The sequence below is a fragment of the Lynx canadensis genome, chromosome E1 (genome assembly GCF_007474595.2).
Source record: "Lynx canadensis isolate LIC74 chromosome E1, mLynCan4.pri.v2, whole genome shotgun sequence".
In the NCBI taxonomy this organism is placed as follows: domain Eukaryota; kingdom Metazoa; phylum Chordata; class Mammalia; order Carnivora; family Felidae; genus Lynx; species Lynx canadensis.
In genome coordinates this window covers 43,874,477-43,890,052 of record NC_044316.2, presented here as the reverse complement: position 1 = coordinate 43,890,052, position 15,576 = coordinate 43,874,477, and the positions used below count along the sequence as shown (strand labels likewise).

The 15,576-nt window shown below is 45.4% G+C and overlaps 1 protein-coding gene across 1 annotated transcript in view; it reads right to left on the bottom strand.

Moving 5' to 3' along the window:
• Positions 1 to 4,502: 4,502 nt before the first annotated feature.
• ITGB3 (integrin subunit beta 3) overlaps positions 4,503 to 15,576 on the bottom strand; it is a 55,154-nt gene continuing 44,080 nt past the window's right edge. The window contains 4 exon segments of the mRNA XM_030297055.2: positions 4,503 to 7,623; positions 8,954 to 9,123; positions 15,027 to 15,104; positions 15,107 to 15,142. Of these exon segments, the coding sequence (XP_030152915.1) occupies positions 7,558 to 7,623; positions 8,954 to 9,123; positions 15,027 to 15,104; positions 15,107 to 15,142 (350 nt within the window). The 3' untranslated portion in view covers positions 4,503 to 7,557.

Here is a 15,576-nt window from a genome sequence, read left to right as displayed (position 1 = left end):
CTCATTCAAATAATATGGCTTCTAAGAAGCTTAAGGCTTTTGTCCTTCTGCAGAAGCCCGAGGTAGCAAAAGATTTAGCTCAAAGATATTTATGGGTAGGGCTTTTATTTTATGGGACTGAAACCCAATCAAGATTTGCAGGAGATTCATAATTTTTTTTTAAAGAGTATTGTAATTGTCACAAACACTGCCAGCTTGGGCTGAAGGAGTCAGAGCATGAAAAGGAAAGAGGTCTTTGGACCCTCAAGCTCTATAAGCAGGAAGCAGGCTGAGAAAACTATTTCCACGTAAATATATGCTACCTTTAATGGAATAAAGATGGCTTCAAGGGTAAAACCAAAAGCCTAGAAGATAGAATGAAAATCCATGGAGAATTATTCCCAGGCCTTTCATATGGAACTGCCAGCCTATACCCAAGTGACTTTCAGAACTGCTATGGACTGGGGGCTTCTGCAAACCTGTTTTCTGCCCCTTGAAACTGGAATGTCTCCCTATCTATCCTGCCATTTTAATTGGTCGTTGCAGGAAGAGAGCATATAGCTTTTTTCCTTTAGTTCACAGGACTTCAGATTAAGAGGCACTATACTCAAGTGGCCAAATGTAAGGAACTATATCCAAGAAGACTCCTCTGCCCCAGGACCTATTTAGAGGACAAGACTCTGGACTTTGAGTGAATGCTATAATGAGATAAGACCTTGGGGGGTCCTTGGGAAGAGGGAGCACTTGTTGCAAGTGAGGGAACTATGAATAAGTAGTGACCAGAGGGTGGACTGTGGCAGTTTTGAACTATGTCCACAAGTTCTTTGGTGTATTAGTTTCTTGTGACTGTAACAACTTACCACAAACTTCAACAACAACTTATTACATTTCTGGAGGTCAGAAGTCCAAAATTGGCCTTACAAAGGCTGTATTTCTGGAGGCTCTAAAGGAAAATCTATTCCTTACCTTTTCCCGCTTCTAGAGGCTTCTGCATCCCTTGACTCGTGGCAACCTCACACTGACCTGTTTCCATCATTACATGTCCTATTCTCACTCTGACCCCCTTATGATTGTATTAAGGCTATCCACATAATCCATGAAATTTCCCTGTTTCTGCCCTTAATTACATCAGCAAAATTCTTTATTCCATGCCAGGTAACATATTCGCTGGTTCTGGGGATTAGAACATGGGTGCCTTTGGGAGAGGGGGATGGGCAGGGGCAACAATTTTATCTACCACGGCGCTCATAACCTTCACGAAGTGGCATCTAGGTTCATGAGTTCTAGCCCTGCGTCGGGCTCTGTGCTGACAGCTCAGAGCCTGGAGCCTGCTTCCGATTCTGTGTCTCCCTCTCTCTCTTTCTGCCCCTTCCCCACTCATACTCTGTCTCTGTCTCTCTCTCTCAAAGCATAAACATTTAAAACAATTTTAAAAAAAAGTGGCATCTGATCCACGCTTCTTGAATGTGGACTAGTTGTAGCGGGCTATTTAACGAATAGAGAGTATGGTGGAAATGCTGACGTGACACGTACAAAACTACGTCACAAGAGATATTGCAGCTTCCTCCTGGCTCTCTCTTGGCTTCCGCACTTAGGGAGGAGCCAGCTGACATGCCGCAAAAGCTGCAAGATCGCGTTTGTGGTTTTAAGCTGCTAAATCGTGGGGTAATTTATTATGCAGCAATAGATAACTACCACAATGCCTCAGGTCCCATCCTGATCCGTGAGGTCTGCTTAAGTTCTAGCTATTATCTCTACAGTGGGCCTACCTGAAGAAGGAAGGGGAGAGGAGAGGCATGCTCCCTTCTTAAAGTGGCTCGCGATGGACGTGGTATGCACCCCTTCCATTCACATCTGTCTACAAGATGGACAGGGCAGCCTAGCTGCACGAGAAGCTTGGAGACATAGTATCTATTCCAGGGCAGCCATGTGTCCAACTGGAAGTGAGGAGTTCTGACTTTATGTGAGAAGAGGAAAACACATATGGGGGCACAATTAGCAACCTCTGTCACAATGGGGGATTATAAGGGTCAGGAGAAGCAAAGTTGAGCATAGATCCATTAACATTTTTCCTAACCAATCTCTTCATTGGCCACCGAATGATATTTACACACCCAGCACTCTGATCTCTCCAAAGAAATCATGCCAATTGTATGAGTCACAGGAAAACCCAACTAATAGAAAAAAAAAAAAAAAACCCACAATGCATTGCGAAATTTTTTTCTTACAAAGCTGTTTTCAGGGACACTGATAAAGAACAATTTACTGTGGAGATTTTGCCTGAAGGCTGTTAAATCTCCTAAATGTTGCTTTCTAAATGCTTCTATTCTATGAGCATTCTCCCGTGTATTGTCAGAAAATACACAGCTGACGGAAAATGTCTTCTCTGTGCAAAAGTTTAGAGAGACAGCACTATGGCAGCAATCGCAAGGAACACAATCATGTTAACTGACCTATAATTTTCTTTTCACATGCTAACTCTTCTTGGATAGTCTCATTAAGTGGATTTGTTTTAAGTTTATTTTTGTGAAAGAGACAGAGCAAGTGGGGGAGGGGCAGAGAGAGAGGGAGAGAGAGAGAGAATCCCAAGCAGGCTCTGAACCATCAGCACAGAGCCCAATGTGGGGCTCAAACTCACAAACCGTGAGATCATGACCTAAGCCAAAACCAAGAGTCGGACACTTAACCGACTGGGCCATCCAGGCGCCCCTTAAAATTTAACAATATAGATAACCCCAATCACAAGCATTTAAAACTGCCTGTGTGCGGGGCGCCTGGGTGGCGCAGTCGGTTAAGCGTCCGACTTCAGCCAGGTCACGATCTCGTGGTCCGTGAGTTCGAGCCCCGCGTCGGGCTCTGGGCTGATGGCTCAGAGCCTGGAGCCTGTTTCCGATTCTGTGTCTCCCTCTCTCTCTGCCCCTCCCCCGTTCATGCTCTGTCTCTCTCTGTCCCAAAAATAAAAAATAAAAAAATTTGAAAAAAAAATAAATAAATAAAACTGCCTGTGTGCTTTAGTCAAACTACAAAATATCAGAAATAGATATTTCAAGAAATATGTTACAAAACCAAATAGAAATTATTTTTCAACAAGCATTAAATGGTTTTCTTGCACAGCATGTTAGTTTCCTTACATCAGTGTGAAAAATGAATGCACTGTAATTCCAAGACAACTTGCTTGTAATTGATCCCAGTGGTCATTACATGGCTGTTACTGTAGAGTTCAGACTACACAGGCCAAGAGTTAGGGGATTACAAATATGATTTGATATGTAGCTTTTCATTTCATTTTCACATAAAGTCCTCCATTTTACCCAGATATTTATTCATCAGTTACCATGAAGTAAATAAAACACAGTGTACCTACAAAATTTCACCATAAAAGGTCTCAGTGTGTGTTCACATAATCCTTTTACGACGTCATGCACTGTAATGTTTTTTAAAAATGCACGTATTTAAGGAATGTAAGACCCAAAGGCAAAGATGATGAGTGTGCTATAAAGTACTTCAACCCCACACTGTCGATGCTCAATACATTTTACATAGCAGAAAGTGAAGTTGCAAATTCTAGAGTCTTACCCTATAAAGTGATAATGCTAATAATTTCGATATTCATCCCATCTCCTGTGAATAAAGGTTTTCTTAGATGCCTGCCAAGTATCCTGTTAGTTGGGTTTCTTTCCCTGTGATTTTGATCTAGTACTTCTTTTAGTTTTTCATGGGAATTTGTGGCTGTGAGGGAACCAGAAGCCTCTGATCACTTAATTTGGAAAATGGATCAAAAGTGGATCTTCATTTTGTGTGGGTAGATATTCGGTTCTCTTAATATACCCGCCAAGCTATATTCATAATCTTTTAGGAACTGAGATGACTTAACTGCAAACTTAGTAAGCCAGAAGGACAGGTAAGTGACTTCTTAAGTCAATGGTTCTCAAACTTGAGTCAGCAGCAGAATCACAGGGAGGGCTTGCTGAAACACAACACTGGGCCCGGCCCCATCTCAGATTTTCTGAGTTAGTAGCCCTGGGGCGTGGCCTGTGCATTTTTATTCCTAACAACTTCCCAGGTGATATGGAGGCTGCTGGTCCTCAAACCCCATTTTGAGACCCAATTCCTTAAATAAAAGTTGGGCATTTTTCCCCCTAAAGCTGGGCATTTAAATGATCCTGTCAATAATCTGCCATCAAGCCTTTATTGTACTGATTTATGCCTCCTGCAAACAAAACCTAGGCTAAACTGACAGTCTGTTCTATTGAGATTGCACAAGTTCCTAAAAAATCCCCAATTAAAAGACAAAAAACTCCAACTCTTAGAACAGCAATAACCTACTCAGTTTGAAAACATTCTGAAAGTCTAAAGAAACGCTCTGGGTTCTGGAGTAAACTTCAGTCCCCGTGGTGGTCATCATTTGGTTACATTTGGGAACAGGCTTGTTCTAAAATAATCATTTTTGAGGCGATGACATTTACTCTTTTCACCCAAAGAAAACAGAAATAACAACACAGGAAGAACTGGTCAGCCTTAGGTCAATTCTTTTTGGAAAGCACATTTAATTTACTGTTGCACAATTCAAACAGAAGGGGTGGTTAGGAAGTCAGGAAGGCACTTAAGTCATTTCAACCAGGAATACCTAACAAAGGGAAGGATCTTGAAATCATGGATGGTCTAGGAATATCTGAGAGAGAAAGATGGGATTCGTTATGTGACAGGAGCATCCCAAGCTTCCCATTACTATCCACACACCCTGAGACTGAACATAAATTCTCTCCAGATGAGCTGAGCACAAATAAATAACTTCTTTGGGCTGTGCTGATACCAAAATACTATTTAGATGTTCCCCCTACGTGATGCCCAAACTGACTGCCATTTGCTGTCTCGCGAACACAGCTACAGGTTCTCCCCGCATACAAAGAGTATTGGTCTTTTTTTTTTTTTTAATCTTCATTTATTTTTGAGAGAGCGTGAACAGAGGAGGAACAGAGAGAGAGGGAGACACAGAATCCGAAGCAGGCTCCAGGCTCTGAGCTGTCAGCACAGAGACTGATGTGGGGCTGGAACTCACGAAACGCGAGTTCATGACCTCAGCCAAAGTCAAACACCTAACTGGACCACCCGGCGCCTTTTTAAAGCCTAGGAGTCTCCTTCCAGAAGCTCAGAGAAGAGTCCTACTGATTTTTTCATCCTTTAAATATATGTTCTTCCTCCTTTGATATAGTATCTTCATATAAACCATCTTATCTAAAGAAAAGGTCCAACTACTGCTTTAATGGACTCTTGTCTCAGTAGCCAGAGGGTATAGTTAGGTTCTAAACTTCTTGGATTCATTATCGACCCTCCCCTCCCCCATTTACCCCTCTACTGTACTACCATCCCTTTCAGTAAAGAGTAATCCATGGGTGAGACAAGGCTCAGTCATTTGCCCTACTCCTAATTCCAAGGCTTATTCTCAGTGTTAACACACGAATACAGAATACACATTTCAGCTACTCCTTAATGGATTCCTCTCCCTTATATGTGGATGCAAATGTGTGCAAAGTGAGCTAAGGAATAATAAACTAAGTGGAGCTTGAGTGCTACATTAGGAAATGTGACTGCTAACAAACATCGGAGAAGGGGCTCTAAGAGAGGCCAGAATGAGGCTTTTTCATTGAGAAAGGTGATGTGGAATGACATCCGCTCTTGCAAAAGCCGGTCTCTCAGATCTCCCAACTTAACAACAAAAAAAGTAGGATCAACATCTCACGGAATCTTAACTGTATGTCTGATGCCACAGTAAGTCCCAGCATCTCAGATTATCGATATTGAAAGACACCTTCCAGACTGGCTGGTCCCAACTATCATTTTTCAAACTAGAAAACTGAGCCCCGAAGGGAAGGAAGAGAGGCTTGCCTTAATTAAGGGTAAAGCTTCCTCAGCTGCAACAATGAGGCCAGGACTTATATTTTCTGATCGTCAGACCACTGTCTATAGCTCTTTCCTTTTTCCTGATGAATAGGGGGTGAGGGTGGTCGTTAATGTTTAGACCAATGTGAACACCAAGGAAGCAACTGCTAGGAGAAAAGAACCACTTGTACCCCTCCTGCTCAGAAATGGCCCAGCATGCCCGTGGGGCCATCCCCACAGGCTCCCAGATGAGAGAGCCCCTACAGATCCAGCAAATGGGCAGCAACTCCCTATGAATGATGCCAAGTGGGAGGGTCTGGATCCATCCCAAGTCTGTGTGGGGTTGTTGTTGTTGTTTTTAAATATGCTCCTCCTCCTCAAATAAAACTACAAAATATAATGCAAATGTGTTTCTGTACATATTCCTTTAGATTAAGCAAGCCTCATCATGGTTTCAGGTGACCCAATGAGAAAAATAAAATAAAACTGCAGCTGTGGCCTCTCAGATTAAAGACTGAGTTAAAATGAGGTTGCCCAGCCCATAGGAGAATAGGCCACACACGCTGATCCAACTGGCCCATCATTCTAAATGTGGCACATATGCCCAGCAGACTCAGAGACCCATGGGAATGATTCCTTCACAAGACAGCCAAGAGGTAGATAAGTGCAATCAGCCCCATGGATGGATGTAGCACACAGAAGCACCAGATTGGGTGTAGGGGCGGGGGGGGGGGGTGCCTTGGACAAGGGGCAGAGGGCCTGAAGGGTGAGGCCAGATCTCTGGCTCTCATCACAGCACTCTCCCTGGGAGGAAGAGTGTCCGGTCATGAAAGAAATTCCCAGTATGTAGCAAATGTCTACAGCGGTGAGAGTGTGGACGTAGAAGGTAAAGAGGTGATGCTGGTCTAAGGGTAACACGCGTCCTCCAATCGAACTTCTAGGGTGGGGTGCCAAGGAGACAAATCTGAAGGGTGATGATTATGAGCTGGGGGACCCTGGCACATTCATCCAGGCCATGCATGACCCCTGAGTGGCCTTCCCATCCTCACTCCCAACAGAATTGCTGGCAAGGGCTCCCCTTGTGAGAGAACCATACTGGATTGAGGGGATAGCAAAAGACATAGGCAACTCCGATGGCTCCGCTTGCTTCTGATTTCTCCTTCAGCCTGAGGGAAGGCAAAGGAGATCAAAGTCCAGATGACACAACAAGGCTGCAGAGCCCAGCATTTGCTATCAGAGCTGCTGAGCGTCAGACCCAAGAACCGTAAACTCAAGGCAGAGTCAAGGCCCCTTCCTCTGGAATGAGAGGCTCAGCCCTGCCCTTCTCTTCGGGAGAAATGGCCGGAAAAGGAAAGCTGGCTTCTCACTGAGGTAATGAACAGTACCTGCTCAGCTACGTGGGTCACCCTAAGGTTAAGCAGGAAGGATCCCTGAAGGAGGCATTCTGCGGACAAAGGCTGAGGAGCTCCACGTGTCTGGACACACCTCAAGTTTTAAATTACACACTCCCCCACATGCAGCACACTCACGCGTACACACGCACAGAGACCCACACCTCCACATACTGACATTCTTGTAACCCACCCCACTCCCAGCCCCCGATCCTGCCCCACAGATTTCGTTCCCTGTAAACATGACAGCAGAGGTATCCACAATTCTGGGACAGCCTGACAGTGAATTGAGGATGACTGCTTGTCATTAAGTGCCCCGGTAGGTGATGTTGGTGAAGGTGGATGTGGCCTCTTTATACAGTGGGTTGTTGGCCTGCGGAGAGAACAGAAATGTGTCTTACAGTGAATTCCTCAATTCTTCCCTGCCCTCAACGATTACATTTCGCCTGAAGAGTTTACCCAAGACACCTTTCTCCGGGCTACACCATCCATGAATCGCTTAATGCTCATTGTAACCCCATATTCGCTCCTGAGATGGGAGTGGGTAGGAAATAAGAGGAGAGAGAAAGTGGAATGCCATTGTGCTGCTGTTTCGAAGGGGTTGAATTCAACCCATTACTTTTTGGTGATCCCCAAACACCTCAGTACCACTTGTAGCCAGTATCTATTTCCTGCTTCTCTCCTGAATGCTCTCTTTTGCCCTTCTCCAATTTTTTTTTTCTTTTGTTGTGACTATGCTGGGGGATGCGGGCAGAGACAAGAAATGTAGCAGGTGGTAGCTGAAACAGAGAGGATAGCTTTCACTCAAAATAATTTTAATTTGTTCTCATCTCATCCTTCCAAGCGCTACCCACTGTCATGTTAGCAGGAAAAAATAAGACCCTCACTGGGTTGCCCAAATTATTTTCTAACAAAAAGTGATAAATCCCATAAGATCTGGCCGTCTTTAGGAGTCCCATTTCAAGAAATACAACACATTCTCATGTGCCGCTGAGATTCCAGATTTCTACACTGTACGAACAGAAACATCTCAAGTTTCTTGGGACCCTTGAGTACCAAGGCCTGAGGTGACCATTAAATGAGAACAAACTTCCAGCCTCCCGCTAGACATTCATGGAGTCAAACAGCCATTTTGGAAGGTCCAGAAAAAAAAGTCAGAATGTGGAAGATGAGCCAAAGGAGAACAGAGCAAAATTAAGTATATAGAAAGTTCTCAATAGATGCTTGATTGAATGCAATCAGAATAAACTGCAGAGAGGATATGTTTTAAGAGGCTGGCTCAAAGAGTAATTTCTATCATAACTTGATTCCCTCCCACAATTGGGCAAAGCCGTTGAACCTCTCTGTGCTCAGTTTTCTTATCTACAAACTGGCAATAATAACGTCCCCCCCCCCCATCATTTGTCCTGTCTTCCTCAATTAGAGAATATGTTTCCTTTTGATTGTGTCAGTGTCCAGAGCAGAGCTGGGCCCTACCTGTACTCAGTCAGTTCTCACCGATGGGACCTATGGTCACTGTGTGGCAGGGAGAGACTCAGGTGGTTTTCAGGAATAAAGACAACAGGACCATCTCCCAATTTCCACAACAGAGACTAACTGGGAAATTATGGTGCTGGCTGAACCTGGCTCCCCTAAGTACCTACTATTTCCAGTTGAGGCTCTCAAACCAATGACTTAAGAAAATGCCCAGCCCCGACTCTTACTGTGTCCCATTTTGCTCTGGCTCGCTCTTCCTCAAATTTAGCAAACTCCTTCCGGTCATGGATGGTGATGAGGAGCTTCCAGATGAGCAGAGTAGCAAGGCCGATGAGCAAAATGGCCCCCATCACTGAGAGTAGGACCACCAGGATGTCAGGACCCTTGGGACACTCTGTCAGGAGAGAGCACAGAGCAGGGATGTTGTAAAGGCAACTTGACCAAGTAAGAAATTACTAGAAATCTCTCTGAGGAAAACAGGGCTTACAAAATAAATCAAAATTTTAAGGGGGGGGGGAGTACCAATATTTAAGACAGCAATAATCTGTCCTGAGTAGTTTAAATTAGAGGTCATAAGCAGGTCACCCCCGGTAGAATCTAACCTACTCAAGTGTTTATTAAAAAGTTGATTTTATGTTAACTCTACTGGATTTAAAACAAAAGCTTGATTAAATTTTATTTTGTTGGCAGCATTGAATAATCAGGAGATTATCCCCCTAAAACTTCAGATTCTTCTTCTTCCCTTTAAAAACATGAATAAATAGAGGCGCCTGGGTGGCTCAGTCGGTTGAGCGTCCGACTTCAGCTCAGGTCATGATCTCACAGTTCGTGGGTTCAAGCTCCGCATCAGGCTCTGTGCTGACTGCTTGCTCAGAGCCTGGAGCCTGCTTCAGATTCTGTGTCTCCTTCTCTCTCTGCCCCTCCCCTGCTCATGCTTTGTCTCACTCTGTTTCTCAAAAATAAATAAAAGTAAAAAAAAAAATTTTTTTTAAACATAAATAAAAAGGTCTGGAAACACTGCACCCACAGGGCAGCCCTGGTTAGATGTGAGTAGCTGCTGTCCCCTTTAGATGGGCCACATTTTCTAGTTTGCCAGACTTGCCACCACCCTCTTTTCTCCACTAAACAGAGGCAACATGTAACTTGTCATGGAGGCTGTGCTACTGTGGGCTCTGGAGCTAGACCGCCAGGGTTCGAATCCTGGCTGACAACTTACTTTGCTATGTGACCTTTGATAAACTATTTAACCTTTCTGGGTGTCTGTTTCCTATCTCTCCATGTTTAAAATGGAGAAAGTAATAGCACTGAATTCCAAAACTTATGAAGAATAGTTAAATATATACTTTTAAAAATTGTTTTTAACGTTTATTTATTTTTGAGAGAGACAGAGACAGAGCATGTATGGGGGAGGGGCAGAGAGACAGGGAGACACAGAATCCAAAGCAGGCTCCAGACTCTGAGCTGTCAGCACAGAGCCCAACACGGGGCTCGATCTCATGAACTGTGAGATCATGACCTGAGCTGAAGTCGAACACCCACTGCGCCACCCAGGCACCCCAACTTATTTATTTTTTTAATGATTATTTATTTTTTAGAGAGAGAGAGAGTGCGCATGAGTGGGGGAGGAGCAGAGAGAGAGGGAGACACAGAATCTGAAGCAGGATCCAGGCTCTGAGCTGTCAGCACAGAGCCCAATAAGGGCTTGAACCCACGAACTGCAAGATCGTGAGCTGAGCTGAAGTAGGACGCCTAACCAGCTGAGCCACCCAGGCATCGGGCTCCATGCTGATCATGAAGCCTGCTTGGGATTCTCTCTCCCTCTCTCTCTCTGCCCCTCTCCCCAGCTCGTGCACACTCTCTCTCTCTCTCCCACAAAATAAATATTTAAAAAAAAGAAACCTGTAAAAATAAATAAGTTAATATATTTAAAGAACTCAGAACTCTGCCTAGCACAGACTCAGTGCTCAATAACGATCAGCTACTGTTATTACTCGTGTTCTTGTTACACCTTACTGTTTTCACTAATTTACTTACCTAGCTCCTTAGGCATTGTATTGTTTCTCTGGTTTGGATATGTACATCTCTGAGGGCTGGGAACCTAATGACCTTGTTAGCACACTTAGAGACCAGGAAGCCTGCCAACCCAGACAATATTTTGGGTTCCTTCCCAAAATATTTCGTCATCTTTAATCCTAACCCTATTGAAAGCCGACTTCCTGTTCAACCCTAGGCAACAACCAACACAGACAGAGGTGCATCACCCCTCTGAAGACCAAGCGGACTGTGCTCTGCAGAGCTCTGCTTCCCATAAACCACAGGTGTCTGATGGGTGACCTCACTCCAGTAACTTCTCAGGTGTTATGTAATTAGGTGTTTGGATATACGGGTATTGATGGGTCTGGAGAGGTGGTCATGCCCACTTTCCACACTGTCTCCCACCTTCTTCTCTAAACATACACCCTATGCTCACCACACATGACCCAAAAACAACCACCGATGCAGACCCAAGCTGGCTATTTCCCAAGCTACCAAATTATAACCTGTCTATAATTAAAGGAGCATCTGGAGAGAGGCTGTGAGGTTCCAGTGTCTGAGTTCCCAGGAGTGAAGGGCACCAGCTCTTCCGGGAACAACAATCATGAATTCTTGGGAAGAGAGGGCTGACCCTCAAACCTCAGAGTGAAATCTCTTCATTCCACATGTCAGCATGGGCAGGACAGGTAGAATGTCAAGAGGTCTTCAGGCAAAAACATCTATTAAGCATTTGTCCTGAAAGGAGTAGATGGCAGGATTCCTGGAAGAAGATGACGAGATCAGCTGGTCTCTAGAGAGATCTCTCAGCCACGGTGATGAGGACCCATCGTGGCGACCCAAAGTCAGGAAAGACTGGGCAGGGCTAGCAGGTTTGGCAAAAGCACAGGAAATCCAGTTAAACTTGAATTTCAGATAAACAATAATTTTTCAGCCTAAGTAGGTACTAAATGTTGAATGGGACATATTGTATTCGACGAGGCAACTCTATCTGGGAGTGATAAGGACCCAGCTCAGCCGAGCCCACTCCACATAGTAGGCTGAACACCACCCAGTCAAGGCCAAGCCCTTTGGCAGTGCTGTCTCTACTGCCTTGCAGTGGCCCAGCCCTTCAGGGAGACCATCCGCAAAGGCATGAGTTGGGGAAGAGAATGAGAATAATCCCCTCCTATGCTCTGGGACCTCAGATGACACATTCTGCACAAAGCCAGAACCCCTGAAATAGTTGGGGGCGGTAGGTGAGAAGAGAGGTCAAATTCAGAATTCCAGGGTAACAAGATAGGGAATATGGGTCTGGGGCCCATCTCCTCATGTGGAGGATGGGATCTACATCAGAAAAGCTACTCCACCCCCCACCCTGGGGGGTTATTTGTACAGCTCAGGTTATCACCATCTTTCTGTCCCATAATTCCAGGTAGTGGATTCCAGTCTAAGAATATCAAGCCAAAAGATTTTGGTGTTACAGCAGAAGCACCTGCAAAGATTGTTATAGCAGAGATGAAGTAACGTTAAACCCCAAAGCAAGAACATACTGCCCTTCAGAAATGAGAAAGCACAAAGGTGCAAATAGGGCGGGTGTGGAAAAATCCATGAAACGTGTTAACACAGGTGGGCGGGAAAGTGTGAGGGGTCATGGCCAAATAATCCACATGTGCTCCCCCACAGATACATACCCAGACTCTGCCCTCTCCCCTTCCCATGTCAGCTTTCCCTTGAGTCGCTAAATCAAACTAAGGTCATACCCTTTCCTTTACCTTCCTTCTCCCTTCTGAAGGGTGAGAGCCCTGGGAAAGGCAGGTGAACAATATCACGGTAGGGGGCGCCATGCTCTCCGGTACCCATGCAGCCAGCAACACCCTGGCTGACCCGGATGTAGTAGAGCTTCTTTCCACTGTCACCTGCTTCCTTCTCCAAGCAGCCAAAGTTCTCCAAGCAGGTATCAACATGTATGCAAGCCCGCCTGTCAACTCGAATAATCAGTCCTAGTAACTCATTCAAACCCCGTTTACTAAGTATCTTCTCTGTAGATGACTGAGCCAAGTATGGAGATATAACAATAGATAAGACAGATGGTTCGTGTGTTCGTGGAGCACGTGATCTACTGAGGGAGATGGGTGATTAAAGAAGCAAGTTAATGGTGGAATGAAGGCCCATCTAAGGGAAACACAACTGCTCTGGGACTCAAACAGGAGCACCCAACCGAATCAGAAGAAAGGATGATGGAGGAGGTCTGAGAAGGCTCACTAGGGGAAGTGATGTGTCCAAAGCAGAGGCACTCAAATATTGGGGCGTCTCACAACTGCCAGGAGCACTATTCAAGAACACAGAGGCTGGGGACACCTGGGTGGCTCAGTCAGTTAAGTGTCCTGACTTTGGCTCAGGTCATGATCTCACAGTTCATGGGTTCGAGCCCTGCGTTGGGCTCAGAGCCTGGAGCCTGCTTCGGATTCTGTGTCTCCCTCTCCTCTGCCCCTCCCATCTTTCTCTTGACTCGTGCTCCATCTTTCTCTCAAAAATGAAATAAACATTTAAAAATGTAATAAAAGGGGCGCCTGGGTGGCGCAGTCGGTGTTAAGCGTCCGACTTCAGCCAGGTCACGATCTGGCGGTCCGTGAGTTCGAGCCCCGCGTCGGGCTCTGGGCTGATGGCTCAGAGCCTGGAGCCTGTTTCCAATTCTGTGTCTCCCTCTCTCTCTGCCCCTCCCCCGTTCATGCTCTGTCTCTCTCTGTCCCAAAAAATAATAAACGTTGAAAAAAAAATTTTTTTTAAATAAAATAAATAAAAATGTAATAAAAAATCAAATAAAAAGAACATAGAGGCTCATGGAAGCAGCATGGGGCTCAGGACTCTTGATTTTTTAACAAGGGGAACATAGAAAGTTTGAGACCCACTTTCCTAAAGCAGGGGCCAGCAAGCTATTGTCTGGGAGCCAAATGTGGCTTGCCACCTGTCTTTCTAAATATACTTAGGCTTGTGCATTAAATATAGACTATGGCTGCCTTCCTGTTACGATGGCAGAGTAGTCATGGCAGAGACCACAAGGCCCACAAAGCCTAAAATATTTATTTTGAGAGAGAGAAAGCACGAGTGGGTGAGGGGCAGAGAGAGAGAGAGACAGAGAGAGAGAGAGAGAGAGAGAGAGAGAGAGAGAATCCCAAGCAGGCTCCATACTGCCAGTGCGGAGCACAATGTGGGGCTCAAACCGATGAACTGTGAGATCATGACCTGAGCTGAAATCAAGAGTCAGACACCTAACCAACTGAGCCACCCAGGTGCCGCCAAAGCCTAAAATATTTAACCCCTGGCCCTGAATAGAAAGTGTTTGCTGGACCCTGGTCTGAAGGAGGATTTGAAGAAATTTCTACCACTGTGGGAATCAACAGACGAACAACCAGCTGACTTAGTCTCTGCCTTCAGACATTGTTCTTTCACTCACAGAAGCTCCTGTCTACCCCCCGCCTTGGCACAGCCCTTGTTCCTCAGCAGTATCACTATCAATTTACATGTCCCTCTCCCCCTGGCCTGTGAGTGCCACATCCGCTTTATCTATTGTTATATTCCCAGCACCCAGTCTACCGCCTGATATACAATAAGTACTCGAAAATATTGTCTAGTGATTCATAGCTTCGTCTGTTGTGTAAGAGAAAGGAAGGAGACGGGGGTGGTAAGGGGAAGCGAGCTAATCTACTACGCTGGATGGCGACAAACTTGTGGTTGGTCTGTGTATGAAGGATGAGCTCCTCCTGCTTCCAGAAGGCTGTGAGAGCAAGCACTATCTTTTCAGTGCTCAGAACACCTTGGGTTGGTGCCTCAAACCCAGTACTGTGTCTCATGGTGACCCTGGTAAGGTCAACACCTCAAAGCATCAGGCCTTCCTCTGAAGCAGCCAACAGGTTGCCCTTGGCAACCACCTGACCTTAAGTAGAGCGGACGCTGAAGAGTCCCAGACTTTAAATTCCTCACTTCTTAATACTGTCCCCTCAAAAAAATGCCAGGATGTATTTTGTCCCTTGGTGGGATCCATATCTACCTTCTTCCTTTCCTTACCCACCTTCTTTTTCTGTCTCCTCAATTAGCAAGTCACTTTCTCACTAAGATCAGTATTTAAATATCTCCCACACCCAGATGACAGGCCCTAACTTACCACTTGTAAGGTAGTCTTAACTTGGCTGTTCTGTGTAAGAGGCGTAATGGGTGGAAATTGCTGCCTAACGTGGCTCTCCCTCTCCCTATAGGCGCAGCGTCAAGGGGCCCGGGGTTCACGCACCTGCTCCTCTACCACATAGAGAATGGACTTTCCACTGGAGTCTTCATAGTACTGGAATCTGACAACACAGTCATCTTCATCTTGTACGTGCAGTTCACTGCATCCTTGCCAGTATCCTCTGAGGAAGGGGAAAATATGGGAGAGTGAAAAACAAGGCAATTCCTGGAAGACGGGGCCATCCCCAAACCCCAGTCATGGGATTCTGAGAAAGTATGCAACAGGAAACCCTATGCCTGACATTAGGCAAGATGCCTAGATTTGAGATGGCTGTTGTGCCTGGCAATTGCCTCTAGATGACCCTCGCTGCTGACTTTTGTCCCTCCTAGACCCTTTTTGGTTCGTATTCCTTCCCTTGGAAGGGACATGACAGAACACATGACACAGTGTGATTCAAAGCCTGGCTCTACCACCTGTCCGCTGCGTAATATTGGGGAAGTTACTTGACCTCACTGGCTCTTCTTCATCTATGAAAGGAAAAGGATAACCCACCTCACAACACTGGTAGAGAACTAAATGACGTCAAGTGAACAGTACCTAATACAGAAGGGTGTT